This window comes from Scyliorhinus torazame, chromosome 6 (genome assembly GCF_047496885.1).
Source record: "Scyliorhinus torazame isolate Kashiwa2021f chromosome 6, sScyTor2.1, whole genome shotgun sequence".
Classification (NCBI taxonomy): domain Eukaryota; kingdom Metazoa; phylum Chordata; class Chondrichthyes; order Carcharhiniformes; family Scyliorhinidae; genus Scyliorhinus; species Scyliorhinus torazame.
The window spans coordinates 42,560,069-42,585,560 of record NC_092712.1 but is presented as its reverse complement, the minus strand read 5'-3'; the positions used below and the strand labels follow the sequence as shown (position 1 = coordinate 42,585,560).

General features: G+C 46.8%; 1 protein-coding gene across 3 annotated transcripts in view; it reads right to left on the bottom strand.

Annotated features, from left to right (window-relative positions):
- LOC140424766 (guanylate kinase-like) overlaps positions 1 to 23,424 on the bottom strand; it is a 61,823-nt gene extending 38,399 nt beyond the window's left edge. The window contains exons 1-2 of one of the 3 annotated variants that reach the window (XM_072508150.1): positions 23,312 to 23,418; positions 11,060 to 11,155 (exon numbers count right to left, since the gene is read on the bottom strand). In XM_072508150.1, coding sequence (XP_072364251.1) covers positions 11,060 to 11,105 — 46 coding nt within the window. In that variant the 5' untranslated portion in view covers positions 11,106 to 11,155; positions 23,312 to 23,418. Of the gene's footprint in view, positions 1 to 3,205; positions 3,227 to 11,059; positions 11,156 to 23,311 lie in introns of those variants that run through there. The other 2 variants (XM_072508151.1, XM_072508154.1) reach the window with 2 other exon arrangements.
- Positions 23,425 to 25,492: the final 2,068 nt, after the last annotated feature.

Below are 25,492 nucleotides of genomic sequence, written 5' to 3'. Positions count from 1 at the left end.
AGTCAATGGGAATCAGGGGGAAAACTCTCCGCTGGTTGGAGTCATACTTGGCACAAAGGAAGATGGTTGTGGTGGTTGGAGGTCTATCATCTCAGCTCCAGGACATCACTGCAGGAGTTCCCCAGGGTAGTGTCCTAGGCCCAACCATAAGGTCAGAAGTGGGGATGTTTGCTGATGACTGCACAATGTTCAGCACCATTCACAACTCCTCAGATAATGAAACAGTTCATGTTCAAATGCAGAAAAACCTGCACTATATCCTGGCTTGGGCTGACAAGTGTCAAGTTACATTCGCGCCGCACAAGTGCCTGGCAATGACCATCTCCTACAAGAGTGGCTCTAACCACCACCCCTTGACATTCAATGACATTACCATTGCTGAATCTTTGACAATCAACATCGTGAGGGTTACCATTGATCAGAAACTGAACTGGATATAAATACTGTAGCTACCAGGGCAGGTCGAAGGACAGCAATCCTACGGGAAGTAACTCACCTCTGAGCCCCCAAATCCTGTCCACCATGAACATGGCACAAGACAAGAGTATAATGGAATACTCTCCACTTGACTGGATGAGTGCGGCTCCAACAACACTCAAGAAGCTCGACACCATCCAGGACAAAACAACCCGCTTGATTGCTCCTCCTTCCACAAACATTCAAACCCTCCACCACCGACGAACAGTGGCAGCCGTGTGTACCATCTACAAGATGCACTGCAGTAACTCACCAAGGTTCTTTAGACAGCACCTTCCAAACCTTCGATCACTACCATCTCGAAGGACAAGAGCAGCAAATACCTGGGAACCCCACCACCTGGAGGTCCCTCCAAGTCACTCATCACCCTGACTTGGCGTTCCTTCCTGGGGCAACATCCTAGAGCTCCCTCCCTAACAGCACAGTGGGTGTACCAACACCTAATGGACTGCTGTGGTTCAAGAAGGCAACTCACCACCACCACCTTCTGAAGGACAACTAAGGTTGGGTAATAAATGCAGGCCTAACCAGCGACACAGTCATCTTGAAAATGAATTTTAAAGCTTTGCTGGTTACATCTTCAAAAAATTCTAATAGATTTGTCAAGCATAATTTCCCTTTCGTAAATCCATGCTGACTTTGTCTGATTGTAACACTGTTTTCCAAATGCTGCACTATGAAATCCTTGGTAATGGACTCAGCAACTTTCCTACGACTGACATTAGGCTCACTGGTCTATAGTTCCCCGTTTTCTCTCTACCTCCCTTTTTGAACAGCGGGGTTATATTAGCTACCCTCTAATATGTAGGAACTATTCTAGAGTCCAAAGAATTTTGGAAAATGACCACTAATGAATTATGGGTGATTTTTAACCTGGGCTCTTTTAAGAATTAATTTGGTCTCTGCTTTTGCTGTCCCACGATGTTACTCAGCAACTAGTTCTCTTTAAATCCAATATTCAAGAAATTCTCATCATGCTCCGAGAAAGCTGAGTTTTCAGACCACTGCTGTACATTGTAAAAATTTTACAAAGCAAAAACTTAGCATTTCTAGTCATGGACTGATTTGCTGGTTACATTGGAAAATCGGATTTAAATAAAGAGCAATTCACTTACTAAGCCTCGGCAGCTGCACATGATAAAGTGGTCTTCTGAACACTCGACTTCCAATAAAAATGTCTATTTAAAGCAACAGACTGTCAAAATCAGAGTGCTGACTTTGAAATTATCCTGGGTTAATGTGGAGCCACCAAAACAAGACATCTAGGATTCAAATACAAGTGCTGTATTTTCCAGGGAGCCACAATGACTTACAAACTAGTTAAATCTAGTAGGTACAATCACAGTGCTCATACGGACTAAAGTGAAACAAATATGATTTTCCATGATTCACTGAGCAATTCACCAGGGTGGAGGGTCAGATACAACGAGAGGTGAGGCTATGGAGAGATTTAAATCGCAGCTGTGTCGAACTGGCAAATATCAGTGAGAGTGGTTAGGATTGTTGCAGCGCATATACAAGCTGCTGTAACAAACTGGTTCGATATATTGTTAATTATTGGTTATCGCCAGTCACCTTGAAGGCATAAGGCTCAGATGTGGCCCTGGTAAGTGAACCAATTGAGATTTTACAACACTCTATAATAACAGTATTCAGTATTTGCCTGTCCGGGCTGCGTTAGTTCTCATCCTTATTTTCAAATCCCCAAATGGCCTTGTTCCTTCCCATCTCTGTAAGCTCCTCCAGGCCCACAAACTCCCAAGATGCATCTACTCATCTAACTCAGTCTTCTTGAATATGCCCGAGTTTATTTTCTCTACATTAGTAACTCAAAGTTGGAAGCTGTCTTTTAGATCGGATGAGCTGAGATGTTAATTCGGAGGCCCTATCTGACCTCACGAAGAACACGACAGATCCCAGGGCACTATTTTGAGTTGTCCTGGTCAACATATGTTTGGGTATCCAGATTTTCAAAAGTCAAAACCAGAATTAATTCAGAATCACAGAATGAATACAGCACAAAAGGAGAGCATTCGGCTCATTCTGTCTGTGCCAGCTCGCTGCAAGAGAAATTCACCTATTGCCGTTCCCCACCCTTCCCCATAGCCCAGAAATGTTTTCCTCTTTAGATAACGTTGCAATTCTCTTTTGAAAATTTTGACTGAATCGACCTCCAGCACATTCAGGAAGTTGTGTTTCAGAACCTAACCACTTGTAGTGTACAAAAGCCTTTACTCAGGTCACCATTTCTTCTCTTGCCACTAACTCAAGTCCTAGCGCCATCCATCGCTGCATTTGCTTTTCCTGCAGCTATCCAGCCCAGACTACTGCTGCCCACATTAGATGGTGCAGTCTGAAGCCGGGTCCTCAAGGCCCAGAGCTGCTTGTGGATATCATGCAAGGTCATCTGCAGTCTTCCCCTCCAAGAGTCAGCCATGCCGCTGTCACTAGGGGAGCACTGGGTCAAGAAAAGCCAGATGAGAAAGTCATGTGATGACATCTCTTAGACTATGTCCAGCCACAGATGACAACCCTATCAAGATACCCAGTTATTGAAGGCAGCAGTTACAAATCACAGACTTTCGTTTCAATTACATTTCTGACTCATTTTCACAAGATTTCAGAATTCTCTATTCCACTGTAACTTGATTGTGCAATGCACAATGGGTTGTGCAATGCACAATGGGTTCTAACAAGAGAAAGTTGGATTTTAAACGAACAAACATACCCCAGGTCTGGAAGGTTTTTTTTGCGCTCCCAGAACAAGCCTGTGGACGACGAATAGGTGCTGTGCTGCTGTCTGACTACCCAAGAAGGTATTATCGCATCAGGCTCATTGTCGGGGCCCCACCCTACCCCCTCCCCCAAACACCCGTCAATTAATCCAGTCAACAAAGGTCTCCATCACATGCTCATGTGTGACATGCATGGGAAGGGAGGAACCGGCTGAACCAGCCACAGCAGTAATTTCCATATGAGTGTCACAGCAGACTGGCAGCCAGCAGAAAATTGGAATGGAGGATTGTTATCAACAGGTAATGAGTTCCTATTCAAGGAAAGAGGTGGGTGTGAGATGAAATGTTCCATGTGGAGGGGAATATCTCCACTACTGAGGAGTTGCTGTATATTTTTTCTATAACCTTTATTGTCACAGGTCGGCTTGCATTAACACTGCAATGAAGTTACTGTGAAGAGCCCCTAGTCGCCACATTCCGGCGCCTGTTTGGGTACACAGAGGGAGAATTCAGAGTGTCCAATTCACCTAGCAGCACGTCTTTTGGGACTTGTGGGAGGAAACTGGAGCACCCGGAGGAAACCCACGCAGACACGAGGACCCAAGCCGGGAATTAAACCTGGGACCCTGGCACTGTGAAGCAACAATGCTAACCCCTGTGCTACATTGCCGCCCTATTTATTGAACCTAAATAGGGAGATTCCAGTATATCCAGTTAGACGTGTGCATGCTTGGGCTGCCTTTTGCTATCGCCTGTAAACAGACACGAAGCCAAAAATAAAACCCTGATTTCCCAATATAAAACACAATTCCTTTTCATCAAGCGGTTTAACTCACTGTGACCAGAAAATAACAATAAGTGCTCCACCATGACCCGTCACAGAGACCTGCTGATATTGCCTCAGTGGTACTTGCACCCCATTCTTTAAATTTTCCATAAACTATTCCAGCTATCCTATTTGTTTCAGTAAATCACCTTCTGATACCATTTCCTGGTTGCAATGACAAGAGTGCTCAGAAAGTACTTTGAGATGTCCAGTGGTCATGAAAAGTCCCCACTGTATAAATGTAAGTCCATTTTTTCTTTTAAGTTGTACTTTGACATACTGAGAAATTGGGAACACTTTAGAAGTAAAAGAAAATGTACAAAAAGGAAGCAAACTTTATATAACAAATCATCAAGAGAAAAATAATGTCTGTTGAAAGTACTCTGCTTCTATAATAATAATCTTTATTAGGGTCACAAATAGGCTTGCATTAACACTGCAATGAAGTTACTGTGAAAAGCCCCTAGTCACCACATTCCGGCGCCTGTTCGGGTACACCGAGGGAGAATTCAGAATGTCCAAATTACCTAAAAGCACGTCTTTTGGGATTTGTGGGAGGAAACCGGAGCACCCGGAAGAAACCCAAGCAGACACTGGGTGAACGTGCAGACTCCGCACAGACAGTGACCCAAGCCAGGAATCGAACCTACCCTGTCTAATCCGGTTGGAAATTTTAAAGTTTCTATGAGATCCCCTCTCACTCTTCTAAATGCAAATGAATATAATCCTAACTGACTTAGTCCCGCTACCCCAGGAATCAGCCTGGTATACCTCTGCTGCACTCCCTCCTGAGCTAGAACATCCTTCCTCCGATAAGGACACCACAACTGAACATAATACTCCACGTATGGCCTCACCAATGTCCTATACAATTGCAATAAAACAACCCTATTACTATACTCAAATGTTCTCCCCGTTTTCTCGCTACCTCCCTTTTTGAACAGCAGGGTTATATTAGCTACCCTCCAATCTGTAGGAACTATCCTAGAGTCCAAAGAATTTTGGAAAATGACCACCAATGGAGTATGGAAGATTTTTAAACATGGCATCTTTTAGGAATTAATTTGGTCTTTGCTCTTGGTGTCCCATGATGTTACTCAGCAGCTAATTCTCTTTAAATCCAATATTCAAGAAATTCTCATCATGCCCCTGTCATGAGAATGTCGCTTTAAGAAATGTTTGGCTGCTCATGAGTTTTCAGAACACTGCTGTACATTGTAAAAGTTTAACAAAGCAAAAACTTAACATTTCTAGTCATGGACTGATTTGCTGGTTACATTGGAAAATGACCACCAATGGATCTATTATTTCGAAGGCCACGTCCTTAAGTAGTCTGGGTTGAAGATTATCAGGGCCTGGAGATTTATCCATCCTCAATCCCATTAATTTTCCCAAAACCATTTCTTTACTAAAACTAATTTCTTTTGGCTCCTCACTGAAACATGTGTTTCTCAGAACTTCCGATACATTATTCCCTGTCTTCCTTTCTGAAGACGTAAACAAAATACAAATTTAGTTTCTCATCCATTTCTTTGTTCTCAGTTATAGATTCCTCCGTTTCTGAGTGTAAGGGGCCTACATTAGTTTTTAAACAATCTTTTTCTCTTTACATAGCTATAGAAACTGTGACAGTCAGTTTTTATGTTTTCTGCTAGCTTACTTTCATATTGTATTTTCCCCTTCTTAACAAATCCCTTGGTCCGCCTTTGCTGAATTTTAAAACTGTTCCAAATCCTCAGGTCTATTCTATTGCTTTTTCATTCTAATTTGTATGCCTCTTCTTTGAATCTAATACTATCTCTAATTTCACTTGTAAGTCATGTTTTGGCCACACCTTCCCCATCTACTTTTGCACCAAATAGGAAGAAACAACTTTTAGAGTTCACATATTAGTTTCTTGAATGCTTGTCCACTGACCTTCCTTTCAGTAATGTTTCCCAGTCCATCATAGCCATCTCATACCATCATAGCTACCTTTACTGAGGTGCAATACTTTGGTCTCAGAATCCTCACTATCCACTTGATAAATAATTCTATCATATTATGGCCTCTCATCCCCAAGGGTACTGTGACTACTTTGAGTCACCCAATCTATATGCAGAATAAAATCATCCATATTCACAGATGCTCCTTTATCACATACATCTCTGAATTCCTATCTAATGCTATTCCCAACACTACCACTGCAGTTTTATGGTCTGTATACCATCCCTATCAATGTTGATTTCCCCTGGAGGTTTTTTAACTCGACCCAGACAAATTACACATCATCTGTGCTAATATCTTTCCTCAATATTGTATCCATATCTTCTTTAATGAACAGTGCAACTCCATCACCTTATCCTTTCTGTCCATCCTTCCTAAAAACTGAATAGCCCTCAATGTTTAATTCCCACCCTTGGTCACCTTCGAGCCATATCCCCATAATCACTACTATGTCATACCCTTTACATCTATCTGCGCAAATAATTATAATAATAATCTTTATTAGCGTCACAAGTAGGCTTACATTAACACTGCAATGAAATGAAAATGAAAACCGCTTATTGTCACAAGTAACCTTCAAATGAAGTTACTGTGAAAAGCTCCTAGTCACCACATTCCGGCACCTGTTCGGGGAGGCTGGCACGGGAATTGAACCGTGCTGCTGGCCTGCCTTGGTCTGCTTTAAAAGCCAGCTATTTAGCCCAGTGTGCGAAACCAGCCCCATATGTCACTATGAAATTCATCCATTCGTTTTTGAATGCTCCATGCGTTCAGGTACAACCTTAAGGCTAATCCTTTTAATGTTCCTCGTCACATCCCTACTATTTTTTGCAGTGTCATTTTTTGATACAGGCCCTTGATTTCTCTGCCTATCACTCACGGCGTCGAGGACCCAGGTTCAATCCCGGCCCTGGGTCACTGGCTGTGGAGTTTGCACATTCCCCGTGTCTGCATGGGTCTCACTCCCACAACTCAAAAAGATGTGCAGGGTAGGTGAATTGGCCACACTAAATTGACCCTTAATTCGAAAAAAAAAAAGAATTGGGTACTCTAAATTTATATTTTTTAAAACTATTGCATTCCCACACTTTTACTCCTCCCCTGTGCAGCAGAATCAACTGTGGTGCAACAAATTGCTGCTGTCCCCCGAGAGGTAATTTGCCTCAACAGTATCCAAAGCGGTATATCTGTTTTGCAGGGAATGGCCACAAGAGATTCCTGCCCTGCCTGCCTAGCTCTCTTGCTCCAGTGGTCACCAATTGTTTCCTGCCTGTGGAGTCTGAGCCTGCGATGTGACCACCTCTATACATGGTACCAGCGACACTCTCCGCCTCGTGGATGCCGCACAGTGTCCCCAGCCGCCACTCCAGCTCCAAAACCCGGGCTTCCAGGAGGTGTAGCTGGAAACATTTCCTGCACTCATGCTGGTCCAGGGCACTGGAAATGTTGCCAGCTTCCCAGAAGGAGCAAGAGGAGTAAACTAAGAATTTGAGCTCACCTCCCTTGACTTACCCCTTTAAATTAAAGCTATGGGAGATGCTTGATTTAGATTATATCCAATTCTCATTGGCCCTTTTCAAACTATATATTTTCATACGTGATAAAAGTTGTAAACACTTACTGACCTTACCCACTACTTACCAATCAAGATCACTCTCTGAAAATTTAGAAGTTACAAAGCAAGGAGTAAAAGCAAAAAGCACCTCTTTCTGCTCTGCACCGAATTTCCACTCTGTTTCAAACTCACTGACTGTCTCACACTCTGGATATAGTAAGAAGTTTTACAACACCAGCTTAAAGTCCAACAGGTTTGTTTCGGTGGACTTTAACCTGGTGTTGTAAAACTTCTTACTGTGCTCACCCCAGTCCAACGCCGGCATCGCCACATCATGGCTACCATCGACTCTGGATATAGTCTCTCCCACTGTTCGTGCACAAAGCTCACTCTCCACCACGTTCCTATTGTTCACTTTACTATTCCTTATGTCTTACAACACCAGGTTAAAGTCCAACATGTTTGTTTCAAACACTAGCTTTTGGAGCACAGCTCCTTCCTCAGGTGAATGAAGAGGTATGTTCCAGAAACATAAAGATCCAGAGATGGGGTAACCCCAGGTTAAAGAGGTGTGAATTGCATCAAGCCAGGACAGTTGGTAGGATTTCGCAGGCCAGATGGTGGGGGATGAATGTAATGCGACATGAATCCCAGGGCCCGGTTGAGGCCGCACTCATGTGTGCGGAACTTGGCTATAGGTTTCTGCTCAGCGATTCTGCGTTGTCGCGCGTCCTGAAGGCCGCCTTGGAGAACGCTTACCCGGAGATCAGAGGCGGAATGCCCTTGACTGCTGAAGTGTTCCCCGACTGGAAGAGAACATTCCGGCCTGGTGATTGTCGCGCGATGTCCGTTCATTCGTTGTCGCAGCGTCTGCATGGTCTCGCCAACGTACCACGCTTCGGGACATCCTGTCCTGCAGCGGATGAGGTAGGCAACATTGGCCGAGTCGCACGAGTATGTACCACGTACCTGGTGGGTGGTGTTCTCACATGTAATGGTGGTATGTCGCATTACATTCATCCCCCACCATCTGGCCTGGGCTTGCGAAATCCTACCAACTGTCCTGGCTTGAGACAATTCACACCCCTTTAACCTGGGGTTACCCCCATCTCTGGATCTGTAAAGACTTAATTACCTGCAAATGCTCGCATTCCAAGCATTGTCTGGCATCTTTGAATCTGTCTATATACATTGTTTCTGGAACATACCTCTTCATTCACCTGAGGAAGGAGCAGTGCTCCGAAAGCTAGTGTTGAAACAAACCTGTTGGACTTTAACCTGGTGTTGTAAGACTTCTTACTGTGCTCACCCCCGTCCAACGCCGGCATCTCTACATCATCACACATTCCTTATGTGACGCACAAGTATCACTTCACCGGCAAACTTCAGGATATTATGTCATCATATTCTGAACTCCATCAGGTTACGGGTCGGTAGATAAATTAGCCTGGACAGCACCGATAATTCAACACTATTAAGTGACATCAAAAATAAAACTTGTGGCAGTTGAGGTTACAAACTCCAGTGCTACTATATGCAATTGTCACAACTTGTCTCTAAATTAAACTTGCACATTTAACAGCAGTTCAGTCACTCTCTAATCTATCAAGAGTTAGAACATGAAGGACACTTACTCCTGCTCAGGGTTGTTCGGCAGGAGTTCCTACTCAAAACACACCCTGCTACAGCTGGCAGTTTCGTAACACAGTTGAAATACATGGCGTCTTGAGCAAAGAACAAGTTCCGCTGGAAGAGCAGGTTCAGATTTGGTGTGAATTGCCAAAATGCAAATACGAAGCCAAGCAATTGCTTCCTGGTGGCCCACAGCAATCACTGTGCTCCCTTCAACTGGAAGCAACCTTTGCAATAAACATACTCCAACACAAGTAAATTTAATTTACATCTGTAATGCAATTAATCTACTGCTCAAATTGTTAGTCATGTGCTCCTGGCAAAATCTAAAGCTCGTGAATCCCAATATAGATCCGGCTTAAATGTTCATTCACTAGCGAAACACTGTCAAACATTCTTAGTAAGAAGTCTTACAACACCAGGTTAAAACATTCTTAAGCACACTGTTCCGCCGTGAAGAAACGCTGCTTGCATCTGCACTCTTTTGTGGAGATGCCATTGCTTTCTCCTTCCCGTCATGTACAAATTGCACTGCACTGAGTTTCAACCATAAAATAAGAATGGTGTACATGACTATGCAGCTACAACCACGCCTGTAAAATTCAGCCCCTGGGCTTGGGAACCAGTTTTAAAATAGCCAACGAAAGAAACCATCTATCTGACATGGCATCTGCTTTGACCCAGTGGAGCATCCTCCACCTTGGAGTCAGAAGGCCATGCATTCAATCCCCACTCCAAGTATCAGAGCAAAAATTCAGACTGACAGCCCAACTTTCATTTTTAAAATTAATTCAAGGGACATGAGCATTGCTGTCAAGGCAGCATTTGATGCCCATCTAGAAGTTCCTTTGAGGAGCTGGTACTGAGCCACCTTTTTGATTTGCTGCAGTCGACATTGTGTGGGTATACCCAGAGCGGAGGGTGGACTAGACGGTGTGGCTTTGGACTGGTTGTGCCTAGGCTAATGCCTGGTGGTTAGTCCAGTTTTATTCTTGTACGACCTTTCTGTAGCAATTTGACACAACCGAGTGACTTATTAGACCATTTCAAGGGGGCATTGAAGTCAACCACATTGCTGCGGTGCAGAGTCACATGTAGGTCAGACCAGATAAGGACAAATTTTCTTCCCGAAAAGAAGTAATGAGCCAGATGGGTTTTGAAAACAATCAGTAGTTTTGTGGTTATCATGACTGATACGAACACTTCATTCTTGATTTATTAATTAGTTGATTTTAAATTCCACTACGTGGTGAGATTTGAACTCCGGTCTACAAAGCATTAGTCTAGTCCTCCATATTACTTGTCCAGTAACATTACCATATGTTGCAGTAAGAGACATACAATCATTTTAAGAGAGACAGAAAACCCTGGTGTTGCTGCCCTCTCGGGTGGATGTACATAGAAAAAACAAAAGTTTCACTGTTGTCTGGGCAATAATGTATCCCTCAATTGATACCGCTAAAATTATCAGGTCATTTAGGGAGATGCTGGTAATGTTACTGGATTAGCAATGCAGAGGCCCAATGTAATGTTTTGGGGACACAGGTTCAAATCCCTACCATGGCAGCTAGTGGAATTTAAATTCAATAAATCTAGAATTGAAAGCTAGTCTCAGTGATGGCGACCATGACAACGGTTACCGATTGCTATAAAAACCCACCTGGAAGGAAAATTGCCATCCCTAGCTGGTCTGGCCTAAGTGCGACCCCAGACACCCAGAAATATGGCTGACTCTTAAATGTTCTCGGAAATGGCTTAGCAAACTCAATTAAAGGGCAATTAAGGATGGGCAATAAACGTCAGCCTGGCCAACGATGCCCACATCTCATGCAAGAATAAAGAAAATACCTTCAGCTGGGAGAATCTTTGCACATCCTGCACAAGTGCAAAACATGGATAAGAAGATGCAATAGGCAGATTCTTTCACTGGTTATTTTAAAATTCCTGAAAAATACAAAAGTGCATATGGCCTTAAATAAATTGGGAATTGGCATACGTTTATAAGTAAGGACCTAAAGTCAGTTTATATCGTAGATTTAAAAACCCAGTTTTCATTTTTTAGCATCAAAAACCAGGAAACAAAAGTGAGTGGAAAAAGCAGAGTCCAATAAACTGGGGAAAATTCTACAAAAGACATTGGGAACAGCGCAGGAAGGCTGGGGGGGGGGGGGCCTCAAATGGAGTCTGGCCAGCGAACGGAGCCCACCGATCGGCGGGCCGGCCTCTCTGAAGGAGGACCGTCTTTCCTCCGCCACCCCGCAAGACCCACCCGACATCTTCTTGCGGGGCGGCCTCGGGGAGGACGGCAACCACGCATGCGCGTGACGTCATTTACGCGCCGCCGGCCGCGTCATATGCACTGCCAAGGCCTGGAGCGCGTAAATGACGCGAGGTCGCTCCTAGCCCCTCGGGGGCGGGAGAATAGGGGGCTGGGAGCAGGCTCTGACGCCGGAGTGAAACATTCCGGTTTTGATGCCGGCATCGGCACTTAAGACTCCCGATGGGAGAATTATGCCCATTAGTTTCAATCTGCATGTCACAAAACTGCAAGAAAACAACCAAAAATTATATTTGTCATAAAATATATCACAGCAGTAATTGACTTGAACTTCCAGGCTAACATTAAAATATTAGCAATTCACCCCACAAGATCCGTAATATTCAAACTTGAAACCATCTCCATTATCTAAACTAATAGCTGTTAGCACTGGATGTTCTAGGTATATAGAGTACAAGCCATTCAGCTCATACAGTCTGTGCTCCACATGAGCTCCTTCCACCATTCTAGTCCAACTTATCTTACTGTTCTCATTCTCACTGATCAGGGTCATAGAATCCCTACAGTTCCGAAGGAGACCATTCGACTCAAATGAGTCTGCTCCAACCCTCTGAAAGAGCACCCTTCACTTGCCCACTCCCCCCCCCCCAAACGCACATCCCTGGACACCAAATCGCAATTTAGCACGGCCGATCCACCAAACCCGCACATCTTTGGACAGTGGGAGGAAACCGGAGCAGCCAGAGGAAGCCCACACAAACATGGGGAGAACATGCAAACTCTACACAGCCAGTCAGGCACACAGGCTAGAATTGAACCCTCGTCCCTGTTGTGTGAGGTAGCAGTGCTAACCACTATGCCACCTGTGTTACCCCTTAAATGTACCTATGCTATTTGTCGCAGTTGACCACCACAGTGAAAACCATCATCTTATGATACAAAACACTGTCACTATTTGCCCCAACTATTCCTTGTGGTCTGGAAATGCACATTCTAAAAACTCTCTGGGTGAAGAGGTTTCCCCTGAATTTGTTATTGGATTTATCAGTAACTAATCAGCTTGTTCAAACATGTCGGAATTTTATACATTGCAATTAGACCCCCTCTCATTCTTCTAAAACCCGACAAATACAGGCCTAGTCAACCCAATCTCGCCTCACACAACAATCCTGCCATCCCAGGATCAGTTTGGTGAACCTTTGCTGCACTTCCTCTATGGCACAGATATTCCTTCTTAGGTAAGGTGACCAAAACTGCACACAATACCCTAGGTGTGGTCTTACCAAGGTCCCGTAGGGCTGCAGTTAGACATCCCTGTTCCTGTACTCAGATCCTCTTACAATGGAGGCCAACATACCATTTGTCTTCCTAACCGTTTGCTTTCAATGACTGGTGTGAAAGGACAATCAGGTCCCATTATACATCAACATTTCCCAATCTAACATATTTTAAATAGTATTCTGCCATTCTGTTTCTCCCATCAAAGTGGATAACTTCACACTTGTCCACCACCCATTCTGGCAGTGCATTGCACCAAGTCTGCACTTTGGTAGGAGGAATAGAACAGAAAAGTATTTAAACAAGGGGAGACTGCAGAATGCTGCAGTGTAGAGGGATCTGGCTGCCCTTTTACATTGAACAAAACATCAGCATGCAGGCACAAAAAGTCATTGGGGAAGCAAATGGAGCGGTGGCCTTTATTGCAAAGGGGATGGAGTACCGAAGTAGGGAAATCTTGCTTCAACTGCACAAAAACTGGTGAGGTCACAGCTGAAGTAGTAGCATGTACAGTTCTGGTCTCCCTATGCAAGAAGGGATAAAGTTGAATTGGAGGTTGTCAGAGAAAATTCCCAAGAAGATTCCTGGGATGTACAGGTTAGCTGATGAGAAAAGGTTGGGCTTGTACTCATTAGAATTTAGAAAAATGAAAAATGAGGTGATTTTATTGAAACTTCCAAGATTCTGAGAAAGCTTGGCAGGGGAGATGCCAAAAGGATACTTCTCTATTTGGAACTCAGCAAAAACAAAGGCCAGCATCACAGTCAAAACACAGAAAAGTGTTTAAAAAAAAGACAAATTTAAAAAGGTACTCTTTCTGAATGCACATAGAATTTGCAACGAGGTAGATGAATAGATTGCACAAATAGAGGTAAATGGGTATGAACTTATTGTCATTATAGAGATGTAGCTGCAGGTTAACCAAGGCTGGGAAATGAATATTCAGGGTGATTTAGGAGTTGGTGGGGCACTGTTAATAAAAGGATAAGATTAGTACATCACAAGGAGCTTCTTAGATCAGATCAGAAGATCAAGATGTGGAATCAGATTGGGTGGAGTTAAGAAACAGCAAAGGGCAGCAGACATTGGTGCAAGTTATTTATAGGCCACCAAACAGTAGTGGTAATATGGAGCATGGTATAAATCTGGAAATTAGAAGTGCATTTAAAAAGGGTATACAAGTAATGCAGAGTGATTGCCCTTGATATCAAGGCAGCAAGGAGCCCTAGAAAAACTATCAATGGGAATCGGGAAAACTCTGCTCTGGTTGGAGGAGTCATACCTAGCACAAAGGAAGATAGTTGCAATTGTTGGAGATCAATCATCGCAGCCCAGGACATCACTGCAGGAGTTCCTCAGGGAAGTGCCCGAGGCCCAACCATTGTTGGCTGCTTCATCAATGACCTTGCCCATATTATAAGGTCAGAGGTGAGGATGTTCGTAGATGACTGCACAATGTCCAGCACCATTCATGACTTTTCTCAAACAGTCCATGTCCGTCTGACCTGGGCAATGTTCTCTGTTGATTATTCTTTTTGTCTACTATGTATGTATTGTGTACGTTCCCTCAGCTGCAGAAAAATACTTTCCACTGTACTTTGGTACATGTGACAATAAAATCAAATCAAATCAATACCAGGCTTAGATTGGTAAATGGCAAGTTGCATTTGCACCATACAAGAGCTAGGCAATGACCTTCGCCAACAAGAGAGAATCTACCCTTTTCCCCTTGACATTCAATGGCATTACCATCGCCAAATTAAAACCCCTAATATCAACATTCTGGAAGTTATCGGCCAGATTCTGAACTGCACTAGCCATATAAATACTGAGGTGATAAGAGCTGGTCAGAGGTTGAAAATTCTGGGTCAAGTACTCATAGAACACAATCAAAGAATCCCATCAGTGCAAGAGGCCATTCAATGCATTGGGTATGCACCGACCGTCCGAAGGGGCACCCTAAACTAAGGAACAGAAAGTTCCAGAAACCAGAGAATAAAAAGAAGTGCCCCAGGAATACTGAAGTAAAAGAGACAAAGAACTAAAATCTGAAAAAGTACTGAAGTTAAGAAAGGGGACAGAGCTCACCTCCCTGATTCCTCAAAGCCATCATCTACAAGGCACAAGTCAGGAATGTGATGGAACACTCTCCACTTGCTGGATGGGTGCAACAACACTTGAGAAGCTCGACACCTTCCAGGGCAAAGCAGCCCACTTGTCTGGCAGCCCATCCACCACCTTAACAGTCACTCTCTCCCTCCATCACCAACACAAACTGGCAGCCATGTGTACCATCTATAAGATTCACTACAGCAACTCACCAAGGCTCCTTCGACATTATCCAAACCTGTGACGTCTACCACCGAGAATGACAAGGGCAGCTGATGCATGGGAACACTACCACCTGCAGGTTCTGTGCAGCCACACACCATCCTGACTAGAAACTATATTGCCATTCCTTCACTGTCACTGGTTCCAAATTCTGGAACTTCCTTCTTAACAACAGTGTTTATTTTATTTTAAAATATATTTATTAAAAATTTTTTAACACAATTTTTCACCCTTACAAACAATAACCCCCCCCCCCCCCCACCATAACAAAATAGCAAGAAATCGCACATAGCAAGATATATACATGGTAAAACGATATGTTACATAGCTTTGTACACTGGCTCTCTCCCGTACGTGCCAGTTTCCCCAAGTCCTTCATGTTATCTCTTGCTCAACCACCCCCCAGGCAAACCCCCCTTCCCCCTCCCTCTCCCCCCCCCCCTTCACAGGACGTCCTCCTCCACCCCACCCCACCCCCCCCGCCCTGGGTTGCTGCTGCTGCTGACCAACCTTCCTCTAATGCTCCGCGAGATAGTCTAGGAACGGTTGCCACCGCCTGTAGAACCCCTGCGCAGACCCTCTCAAGGCAAACTTTATCCTCTCCAGCTTAATGAGCCCAGCCATGTCGTTTATCCAGGCCTCCACGCTGGGGGGCTTTGCCTCCTTCCACATTAGCAAGATCCTTCGCAGTGCTACTAGGGACGCAAAGGCCAGAATACCGGCCTCTTTCGCCTCCTGCACATCCACTACTCCAAATATTGCTAGCCCCCAGCTTAGCTTGACCCGGACTTTCACCACCTGGGATATTATTCCCGCCACTCCTCTCCAGAACCCCTCCAGTGCCGGGCATGACTAAAACATATGGACATGGTTCACCGGGCTCCCTGAGCACATCTGTCCTCTACCCCAAAGAAACTACTCAACCTCGCCCCCTTCAAGTGCGCTCTGTGAACTACCTTAAATTGTATCAGGCTGAGCTTGGCACACGAGGAGGAGGAATTAACCCTACCTAGGGCATCAGCCCATAACCCCTCCTCAATTTCCTCCGCCAGCTCCTCCTCCCATTTATCCTTCAGCGCCTCTACCAGTGCTTCCCCCTCTTCTTTCATCTCCTGGTATATTGCCGACACCTTGCCCTCCCCGACCCATACACCCGAGATCACCCTGTCTTGAATTTCCTGTGCCGGGAGCAACAGGAATTCCCTCACCTGCCGCCTCACAAACGCCCTCACCTGCATGTATCTAAAAGCATTTCCTGGGGGTATCTCAAACTTCTCCTCTAGTGCCCCTAGGCTCGCAAACGTCCCATCAATGAACAGGTCCCCCATTCTTCTAATCCCCGCCCGATGCCAGCTCTGAAATCCCCCGTCCATCCTCCCCGGGACAAACCGGTGGTTACCCCTGATCGGGGACCACACCGAGGCTCCCATTGCACCCCTGTGCCGTCTCCACTGGCCCCAGATCTTTAGCGTTGCCGCCACCACCGGGCTCGTGGTATACTTTGACGGTGAGAGCGGCAGTGGTGCCGTCACCAGCGCCCCCAGGCTCGTTACTTTACAGGACGCCATCTCCACCCTCTTCCATGCCGCCCCCTCTCCCTCCATCACCCATTTGCGGATCATCGTCACATTTGCTGCCCAGTAGTAGCTCCCTAGGTTTGGCAGCGCCAACCCTCCTCGGTCCCTACTGCGTTCCAGAAACCCTCAGGGTCCTATTCGCCCACACAAACCCCATAATACTCCTGCCTCCTCTCTTAAAAAAGGTCTTGGTGATCACGATGGGAAGGCACTGAAACACAAAACGAAACCTCGGAAGGACCACCATTTTGACCGACTGCACTCTACCCGCTAGCGAGAGCGGTAACATGTCCCATCTTTTGAAGTCCTCCTCCATCTGCTCCACCAACCTAGTCAGATTCAGTTTATGTAGGGCCCCCCAACTCCTGGCTATCTGGATCCCCAGGTACCAAAAGCTCCCCTCCGCCCTCCTCAACGGTAGATCGCCTATCCCCCTTTCTTGGTCCCCTGCCTGTACTACAAAGAACTCACTCTTCCCTACATTGAGTTTATAGCCCGAAAAATCCCCAAACTCCCTTACAGTCTGCATGCCCTCCACCATCCCCTCCACTGGATCCGCCACATACAGCAACAGGTCATCCGCATAAAGCGACACCCGATGCTCTTCTCCCCCTCGGACCACCCCCCTCCATTTCCTAGACTCCCTCAGTGACATGGCCAAGGGTTTGATCGCCAATGCAAACAACAGGGGGGACAGGGGGCACCCCTGCCTCGTCCCACGGTACAGCCGAAAGTACTCCGACCTCCGCCGATTCGTCACCACACTCGCCACCGGGGCTCTATAAAAGGAGCTTAACCCAACTAATAAACCCTCCCCCGAACCCAAACCTACGCAGCACTTTCCAAAGGTACTCCCACTCTACTCGGTCAAAGGCCTTCTCCACGTCCATAGCTGCCACTATCTCCGCCTCTCCCTCCTCCGACGGCATCATTGTCACGTTTAAGAGTCGCCGCACATTGGTGTTTAGTTGCCTGCCCTTTACAAATCCCGTCTGGTCCTCGTGGATCACTCCCGGGACACAGTCCTCGATCCTCGTAGCCAGCACTTTTGCCAGCAACTTAGCATCCACATTGAGGAGCGAGATCGGCCTGTACGATCCACATTGCAGTGGGTCCTTGTCCCGCTTTAGGATCAAAGAAATCGTCACCTCCGCCATTGTCGGGGGCAGGGTCCCTTCCTCCCTTGCCTCTTTAAAGGTCCTCACTAGTATCGGGGCCAACAGGTCTACATACTTCCTGTAGAACTCCACCGGGAACCCGTCCGGTCCCGGGGCCTTCCCTGCCTGCATGCTCCCCAAACCCTTGCTCAGCTCCTCCAACCAGATTGGTGCCCCGAAACCAGCCACCTCTTGCTCCTCCACCCTCGGGAATCTCAATTGGTCTAGGAATCGTCTCATCCCCTCTTCCCCCGCTGGGGGCTGGGATCCGTACAGCTCCTCATAGAAGGCCTTGAATGCCTCGTTTATTTTCGTCGCACTCCGCACCGTGGCTCCCCTTCCATCCTTGACTCCCTCTATTTCCCTCGCTGCCATCCTCTTACGGAGCTGGTGTGCCAGCATCCGACTCGCCTTCTCCCCATGCTCGTAGGTCGCCCCCTGCGCCTTCCTCCACTGTGCCTCTGCCTTCTCTGTGGTCAACAGATCAAACTCCGTCTGGAGACGTCGTCTTTGCCCAAGTAATCCCTCCTCAGGGTCCTCTGCATATCTCCTGTCCACTCTTAAAATCTCCCCCACTAACCTCTCCCTTTCCATGCCCTCTATCTTCTCCCTATGAGCCCTGAAGATTAGCTCTCCCCTGATCACCGCCTTCAGTGCCTCCCATACCACCCCCACCCACACCTCCCCGTTGTCGTTGGCCTCCAAGTACCTTTCGATACACCCCCTCACCTTCCCACACACCACCTCACCTGCCAGCAGTCCCACATCCAGCCACCACAGCGGGCGTTGGTTCCTCTCCTCTCCCAGCTCCAGTTCCACCCAGTGCGGGACGTGATCTGAAACGGCTATGGCCGAATACTCCGTTCCCTCCACTTTCAGGATCAGTGCCCTGCCCAGAACAAAGAAATCTATCCGGGAGTAGGCTTAGTGCACCTTCAGTTTGAGTCCAACTTTTCGGTTTGAATAAAGGTCCACGCCTCTTCAGGCATTTCAAAATAATGGTGCTGATCCTTGTGTGTGACCCACAATCGCGCTGGCTGCAGCATTCCGAATCTCACTTCTTTCCGGTGCAACACCGCCTTGGCCCGGTTGAAACCCGCTCTCCTCTTTGCAACCTCCGTGCTCCAGTCTGGGTATATTCGGATCTCCGCATTGTCCCACCTGCTGCTCCGCTCCTTCTTGGCCCATTTCAAGACCCTCTCTCTGTCCGTGAAACCTCACCACCATCGCCCTTGGCGGCTAGTTTGCCTTGGGCCTCCTCGCCAGCACCCGGTGTGCCCCATCCAGCTCCAGTGGCCTCGAAGGGGCCTCCGCGACCATCATCGCTTCGAGCATCGTGCTCGCGTATACCCCAGCATCGGCCCCCTCCACTCCTTCAGGGAGACCCAGGATCCGCAGGTTCTTTCTCCTCGACCTGTTCTCCAGGTCTTCGAGTCTTCCCGCCCACCTCTTGTGCAGCACCTCGTGCTGCTCCACTCTCACCGCCAGGCCCAAGATCTCGTCCTCATTCTCACTGACTCTTTTCTGCACCTCCTGGATCTTTACCTCGTAGGCCTTCTGGGTCATCCCTAGTCCTTCGATCGCCGACAACATAGGCGCCAGCATCTCCTTCCGCAGCTCCTCGAAGCAGCACTTGATGACCTCCTGCAGCTCCGGCCCGCACTCCGCTTTGGCCCCGGCCGCCGTCATTCTGCTTTTCTTCCCTCGTTTCTCCCGCTGCTCCAATGCTGCTTTTTTGGCCGTTTCACTTCTGGTCCGGTCCATAAAAGTTGAAGGGGGACCTCGCTCTTCCCTTCCCCACGGGTCGTCTTCAAAAAAAATTCCGTTGGGGCTCCTCTAAAGAGCCCGAAAGTCCGTGGGCATCTTCAATCTACATAAAGACTGGGTACACCGAATTAGCACCAAAGCTGTGGAAGACAAATTCCTGGAATGTATGCAAGCTGGTTTTCTAGAACAGGATGTTAAAGAATCAACTAGGGAACAGGCTATTTTTGACCTGGTACTGTGCAATGCAAAAGAGCAAATTAATAATCTCTTTGTAAAGGAGTCTTTAAGGAAGGGTGACCTAAATATTTTAGAATTTTACACTGCGCTTGAAAACAATGTATTTCAATCCAAATCATAAATCTAAACAAAGGAAACTACATAGGTATGAGGTGCTAGCTGGCTATGGTAGATTGAGGAACAACATTAAAAGGTATGAGGGTAGACAGACAACAGCTGGCATTTAAGAAGTAATACACGGTTTGTCATTAATTTATATTTCAAAAACTCAACAGGGAGGTAATCCAACCATGGGTAACAAGAGAAGTTATAGTTTGTACTACATCAAGTAAGAGGCCTATAAGGTTCCCAAAAAAGTAATAAGCCTGAGATCTAGGGGCATTTTTGAATTCAGCAAAGGAGAGCCAAGAAAACTGATAGAGAAAATCAGAATGAGAGTAAACTCACGAGAAACTTAAAAATGGCTGTGAAACCTTCGATAGGCAGGTAAAAATTAACAAAGACAAATGTGGGCCCATTACAAGCAGAGACAGGGGAAATAGCAGAGGAACTAAACAGATACTTTGCATCCGCAGTAATTTGCTTTTAGATACTTTGAGTCTCTACATGGAGGAAGACACAAACAAACCTCCCAGTGATATTCAAGAAACAAGGGAATGAAAGGAATTAGTATTAATGAAATACTGGAGAGATTTAATGGGATTGAAAGTTGATAAATTCCCAGGACCTGATGAAAGAGATGCTGCAGAGATAGCGGACGCATTGGTGATCATCTTCCAAAATTCTATAGATTCTCAGATTAGAAGGTAGCAAATGTCACCCACTATTTAAGAAAGGAGTGAAAGAGAAAACAGGGAACTGTAGATCAGTTAACCTTGCATCAGCAGTAGGGAAAAAATGCTGGCATCCATTAGAATGTGATAAATAGACACTTAGAAACTAATTGTAGGATTGAGCAAAAATCAACATGGATTAATGGACGGGAAAGGGGTTTTCAAAGCTGTAACTAGCAGGGGGAAACCAGTGGATGCACTGCATTTACATTTTCAGAAATCCTCCAATAAGGTCCCACCCAAGAGGGGGGGTGGGGGGGGGGGGGGTGTCATATACTGGCATGAATTGAGAATTGGTTAACGGACAGGAAATAGAGTGGGTAGAATAAATGGGTCATTCTTAGGTTGGTAGGCTGGGACTAGTGGAGTACTGCAAGGGCAGCACAGTGGTTATCACTGCTGCCTCACAGCATCATGGACCTGGGTTCAATTCCCGCTTTGGGTGATTCTGTGTGAAGTTTGCACTTTCTCCCCGTCTGCTTGGGTTCCCTCCAGATGCCCCAGTTTCCTCCCACAGTCCAAAGTTGTGCAGCACGGTAGCATTCTGGAAAGCACAATTGCTTCACAGCTCCAGGGTCCCAGGTTCGATTCCGGCTTGGGTCACTGTCTGTGCGGAGTCTGCACATCCTCCCAGTAAGTGCGTGGGTTTCCTCCGGGTGCTCCGGTTTCCTCCCACAGTCCAAAGATGTGCAGGTTACATGGATTGGCCATGCTAAATTGCCCTTAGTGTCCAAAATTGCCCTTAGTGTTGGGTGTGGTTTCTGGGTTATGGGGATAGGGTGGAGGTGTGGGCTTGGGTGGGGTGCTCTTTCCAAGAGCCAGCGCAGACTCGATGGACCGAATGGCCTCCTTCTGCACAGTAAATTCTACGATAATTCTATGATAGGTAAGGCGGATTAGCCATGTTAAATGGTGTTGAGGTAGAAGATCAGCCATGATCTGATTGAATAGCAGTGCAGGCTCGAGGAGCCGAACAGCCTACTTCTGCTGCTATGTTCTGCTCACATGGGGAATCTAGATGAGGGCGCCATCATTTCAGGATGTCGTTTACTTTAGAGGTCTACAGCACAGTAGAGGTCTACAGCACAGAAAAGGTGCTTTGGCCAATCCTGTCAGCACCGGCCAAAAACAACTATCCAAGTATTCTAATCCCATAATTCAACACTTGGCCCATCGCCTTGTATGCCTGGCATTGCATGTGCTCATTTAAATACTGCTTAAATGTTATGAGGGTCTCTGCTTCCACCAATCTTTCAAACAGTGAGTTCCAAACTCCCTCTGGGTGAAGAGGCTTTTCCTCAAATCCCCTCTAAATCCTGCCCCTTACAATAAATCTATTTCCCGTAGTCACTGATCCCTCCACCAAGGGGAAAGGTTTATTTTGATCCACTCTATTTCACAGAATCAGTGCTGAAGTCGTCCTTTGGCCCATCTGCACCAACATGTAAAAATACCTACCTAATTCCATTCACCACCACCTGGCTCAAAGCCTTGAATTATACGGCCAGCCAAATGCTCATCCAGGTAATTTTCTAAATCATATGAGGCAACCCACCTCTAATAATCATAATAATAATCTTTCTTAGTGTCACACGTAGCTTACATTAACACTGCAATGAAGTTACCGTGGAAATCCCATTGTCGCCACTCTAAGGCACCTGTTCGGATACACAGAGGGAGAATTCAGAATGTCCAATTCACCCAACAAGCACATCTCTCGGGACTTGTGGGAGAAAACTGGAGCACCCGGAGGAAACCCACGCAGACATGGGGATAACGTGCAGACTCCGGCGACAATGACCCAAGCCGGGAATCAAACCTGGGTCCCTCGCGCTGTGAAGCAACAGTGCTAACCAGTGCTAGCTTGCCACTCTCCCAGGCAGTGCATTCCATACCATCACCACCCTCTGGGTAAAAAAGGTTTTTCCTCACCCCCCCCCCCCCATAACCTCACCTTGTGTCCACCTCACGACTGACCCTTCAACTAAGGGGAACAACTGCTCCTGATCCACCCTGTGCATGCCCGTCATAATCTTCCACACCTTGATCAGGTCGCCGCTCAGTCTTCCCTGCTCCAGTTAAAACAACCCAAGCCCATTTATAATGGAAATTTGTTTCCGAGGGCGGTGAATCTTTGGATAGAGAGCGGTGAACGAAGGCTGGGTTATTGAAGATGTGGACCAGGCTGAGATACCAGGTTTTTAAACTGGGGGGGGTCATGGATTCTGGGGAATAGGCAGGAAAGTGGAGTTCATCTGATCAACATGTACCTCCAGATTTGGCAGAGCTGCCTATTCCTAAATCAAATGGGCAGGTGCTGGGGCGGCGGTAACCCGATGAGGGCGATGAAGAGTGCAGAGGAATGGCTTTGCGAGCTTGCACCAGCAGCTTTTCACCGCCCCTGTAGTTGAATAGAGCAGCACCCAGCAGCCGGGTGATTGGCACCTTAACCAACCAATAGGAAGCGTAAGGGGACAACGGAAGCACCGCCCTCCCCCGGAGGGGGCGGGTCCTCCAGCCTCACGTCCCCGGCAGCAGCTCCCCTCCTGCTGCTCTCCGCGCTTAACCTCTCCCATTATCCTTTCCCTTCACCTCGACAAAGGCCGCGCTGGATACCAGGGGGAGCCCGCCTGCTGCCTCACCTCTTCGTCCGATGAGGTTTGAGATGTTCCGTACCAGCATGAGAGGAGGTAGCCGCGCATCGCTCTGCTGCGCGGCCCTGGCTGCGGCTTAACGGTTCCGGCCCGCGGCGGCGTGAGACGTCACTTCCGCTCCTTGCCCCACCCAACTTCATTGTGTGTGGGTGGGGCGAGGTGTTACAACAGTGTCCAAGGCTCGCATTGAGATCAGGGCACTTTCCAGAACAAGAGGACTTCAGAGCCAATGCAGCACTTACAAGTCCAGTGGTTAGCACTGTAGCTTCACAGCGCCAGGGTTCCAGGTTCAATTCCCGGCTTGGGTCACTGTCCGGAGTCTGCACGTTCTCCCTGTGTTTGCGTGGGTTTCCTCCGGGTGCTCCGGTATCCTCCCACAAGTCCTGAAAGATGTGCTGTTGGTAATTTGGACAATCTGAATTCTCCCTCTGTGTACCCGAAATGTGGCGACTAGGGGCTTTTCACAGTAACTTCATTGCAGTGTTAATGTAAGCCTACTTGTGACAATAAAGATTATTATATTAGATAACCGTAGGACTTCAGAGCCAATGCAGTAATTTTTGAAGCAAAGCCACTATTGTAATGTAAGGGAACATGGCAACCAATTCACACACAGCAAGCTCCTATAAACAGCAACGTGACAGTTATCTCTCTGTGTTGTGGTTAGTGAGAGGTTGAGGGGGCCGGTTTAGCTCACTTGGCGAGACAACTGGGCCATGTTGCAGGGTGAGGCCAGCAGCACGGGTTCAATTCCTGTACCGGCTGAGGTTATTCGTGAAGGCCCCACTGTCTCATCCTTCCCCTTCACCTGAGGTGTGGTGATGCTCCGGTCAAATCACCACTGGTCAGCTCTCCCCCTCATAAGAGGAAAGCAACCTATGGTCATCTGGGACTATGGCACCTTTATTGAGTGGTATAATATTTAAAGTGACCAAATGTCCCAGTTTTGCTGGTTTCTTACTGGCACCCAGAGCTAGTAGGAGCAGCACAGTGACTCCTGCCGTGATGTCCTGGGACTGAGATGATTGACCTCCAATCACCACAAACATCTTCTCCGTGCTAGGTATGACTCCAACCAGCAGAGAGTTTCCCTCTGATTCCCACTGACTCTTTTTTTACAGGCTGGATGCCATACTCTGTCAAATACTGCCTTGATGTTAAGGGCAATCACTCTCACCTCATGTCCAAAGTTCAGTTTTTTCCATGTTTGAACCAAGGCTGTAATGAGGTCAGTAGCTCAATGACCCTGGCGGAGCCCAAACTGAGTTAGTGAGCTGATGTTGCTGAGTAAGTGCCGCTTCACAGCACTGTTGATGATCTCTTCCATCAATTTACCGATGATTGAGAGTAGATTGATAGGTTAGTAATTGGCTGCATTGAATTTGTCTGAACCAGCCAAGTGAAATCCAGATAAAGGTCTTATCCATTTGCACAGTGCCGGTCGCCCTGAAGTTAAGAATAGGTTATTGTAGCTGATAGGTGTAGTTTAACTCGTAGTAGATATTGTGTTTGCATGTTGAGATAACTCTTGTGTATGTAAATAAACCATCTTTTGCACTAACTAACTGGTTGTGTGGTCATTTGATCGATTTAAGGGAAGGCTTGTGGTTCACTAAGTTAAATAGCAATACCCACAGTATTGGCGATGCTGTTGGGACCGAAACAGAGCCACAAGCCTCCTTCTTCAGTGAGTTGTTTAATTGTCCACCACCATCCTCGTCTAGACGTGACAGGACTGCAGAGCTTAGATCTGATCTGTTTAGCTTCCCTCACCAATTTTCTGCTGACTGTGCCAGTCTGCCATTCTGCTGACCCTTGGTGGCATGGCCATTGCTGTCTGGCTCTGCCTGTTCCTCCCTATCCATGCACTTTACACATGAACATGTGACAGTGGGCGTTGTTGACAAAATTATTTGGCTGCTGTGATGATTTTCTGGGGGGGGTAGAGTGGGGCCCCTAAAGCTAGCCAGATGGTGCAATACCCTCACAGGTAGTCAGCCAGCAGCACGGTGCCCATCGGTAAATCGCACATCAGCGCTGAGGACATTGGCAAGCAAGTTCAATTGAGCTGTGGGACGTTCAACCAAACTTTTCATTGAAAGATATGGCTTGTAGCTCTGGTGTAAATAAAAAATCCTCACTCGAGGTAGATTCGCCAATTGAAAATCC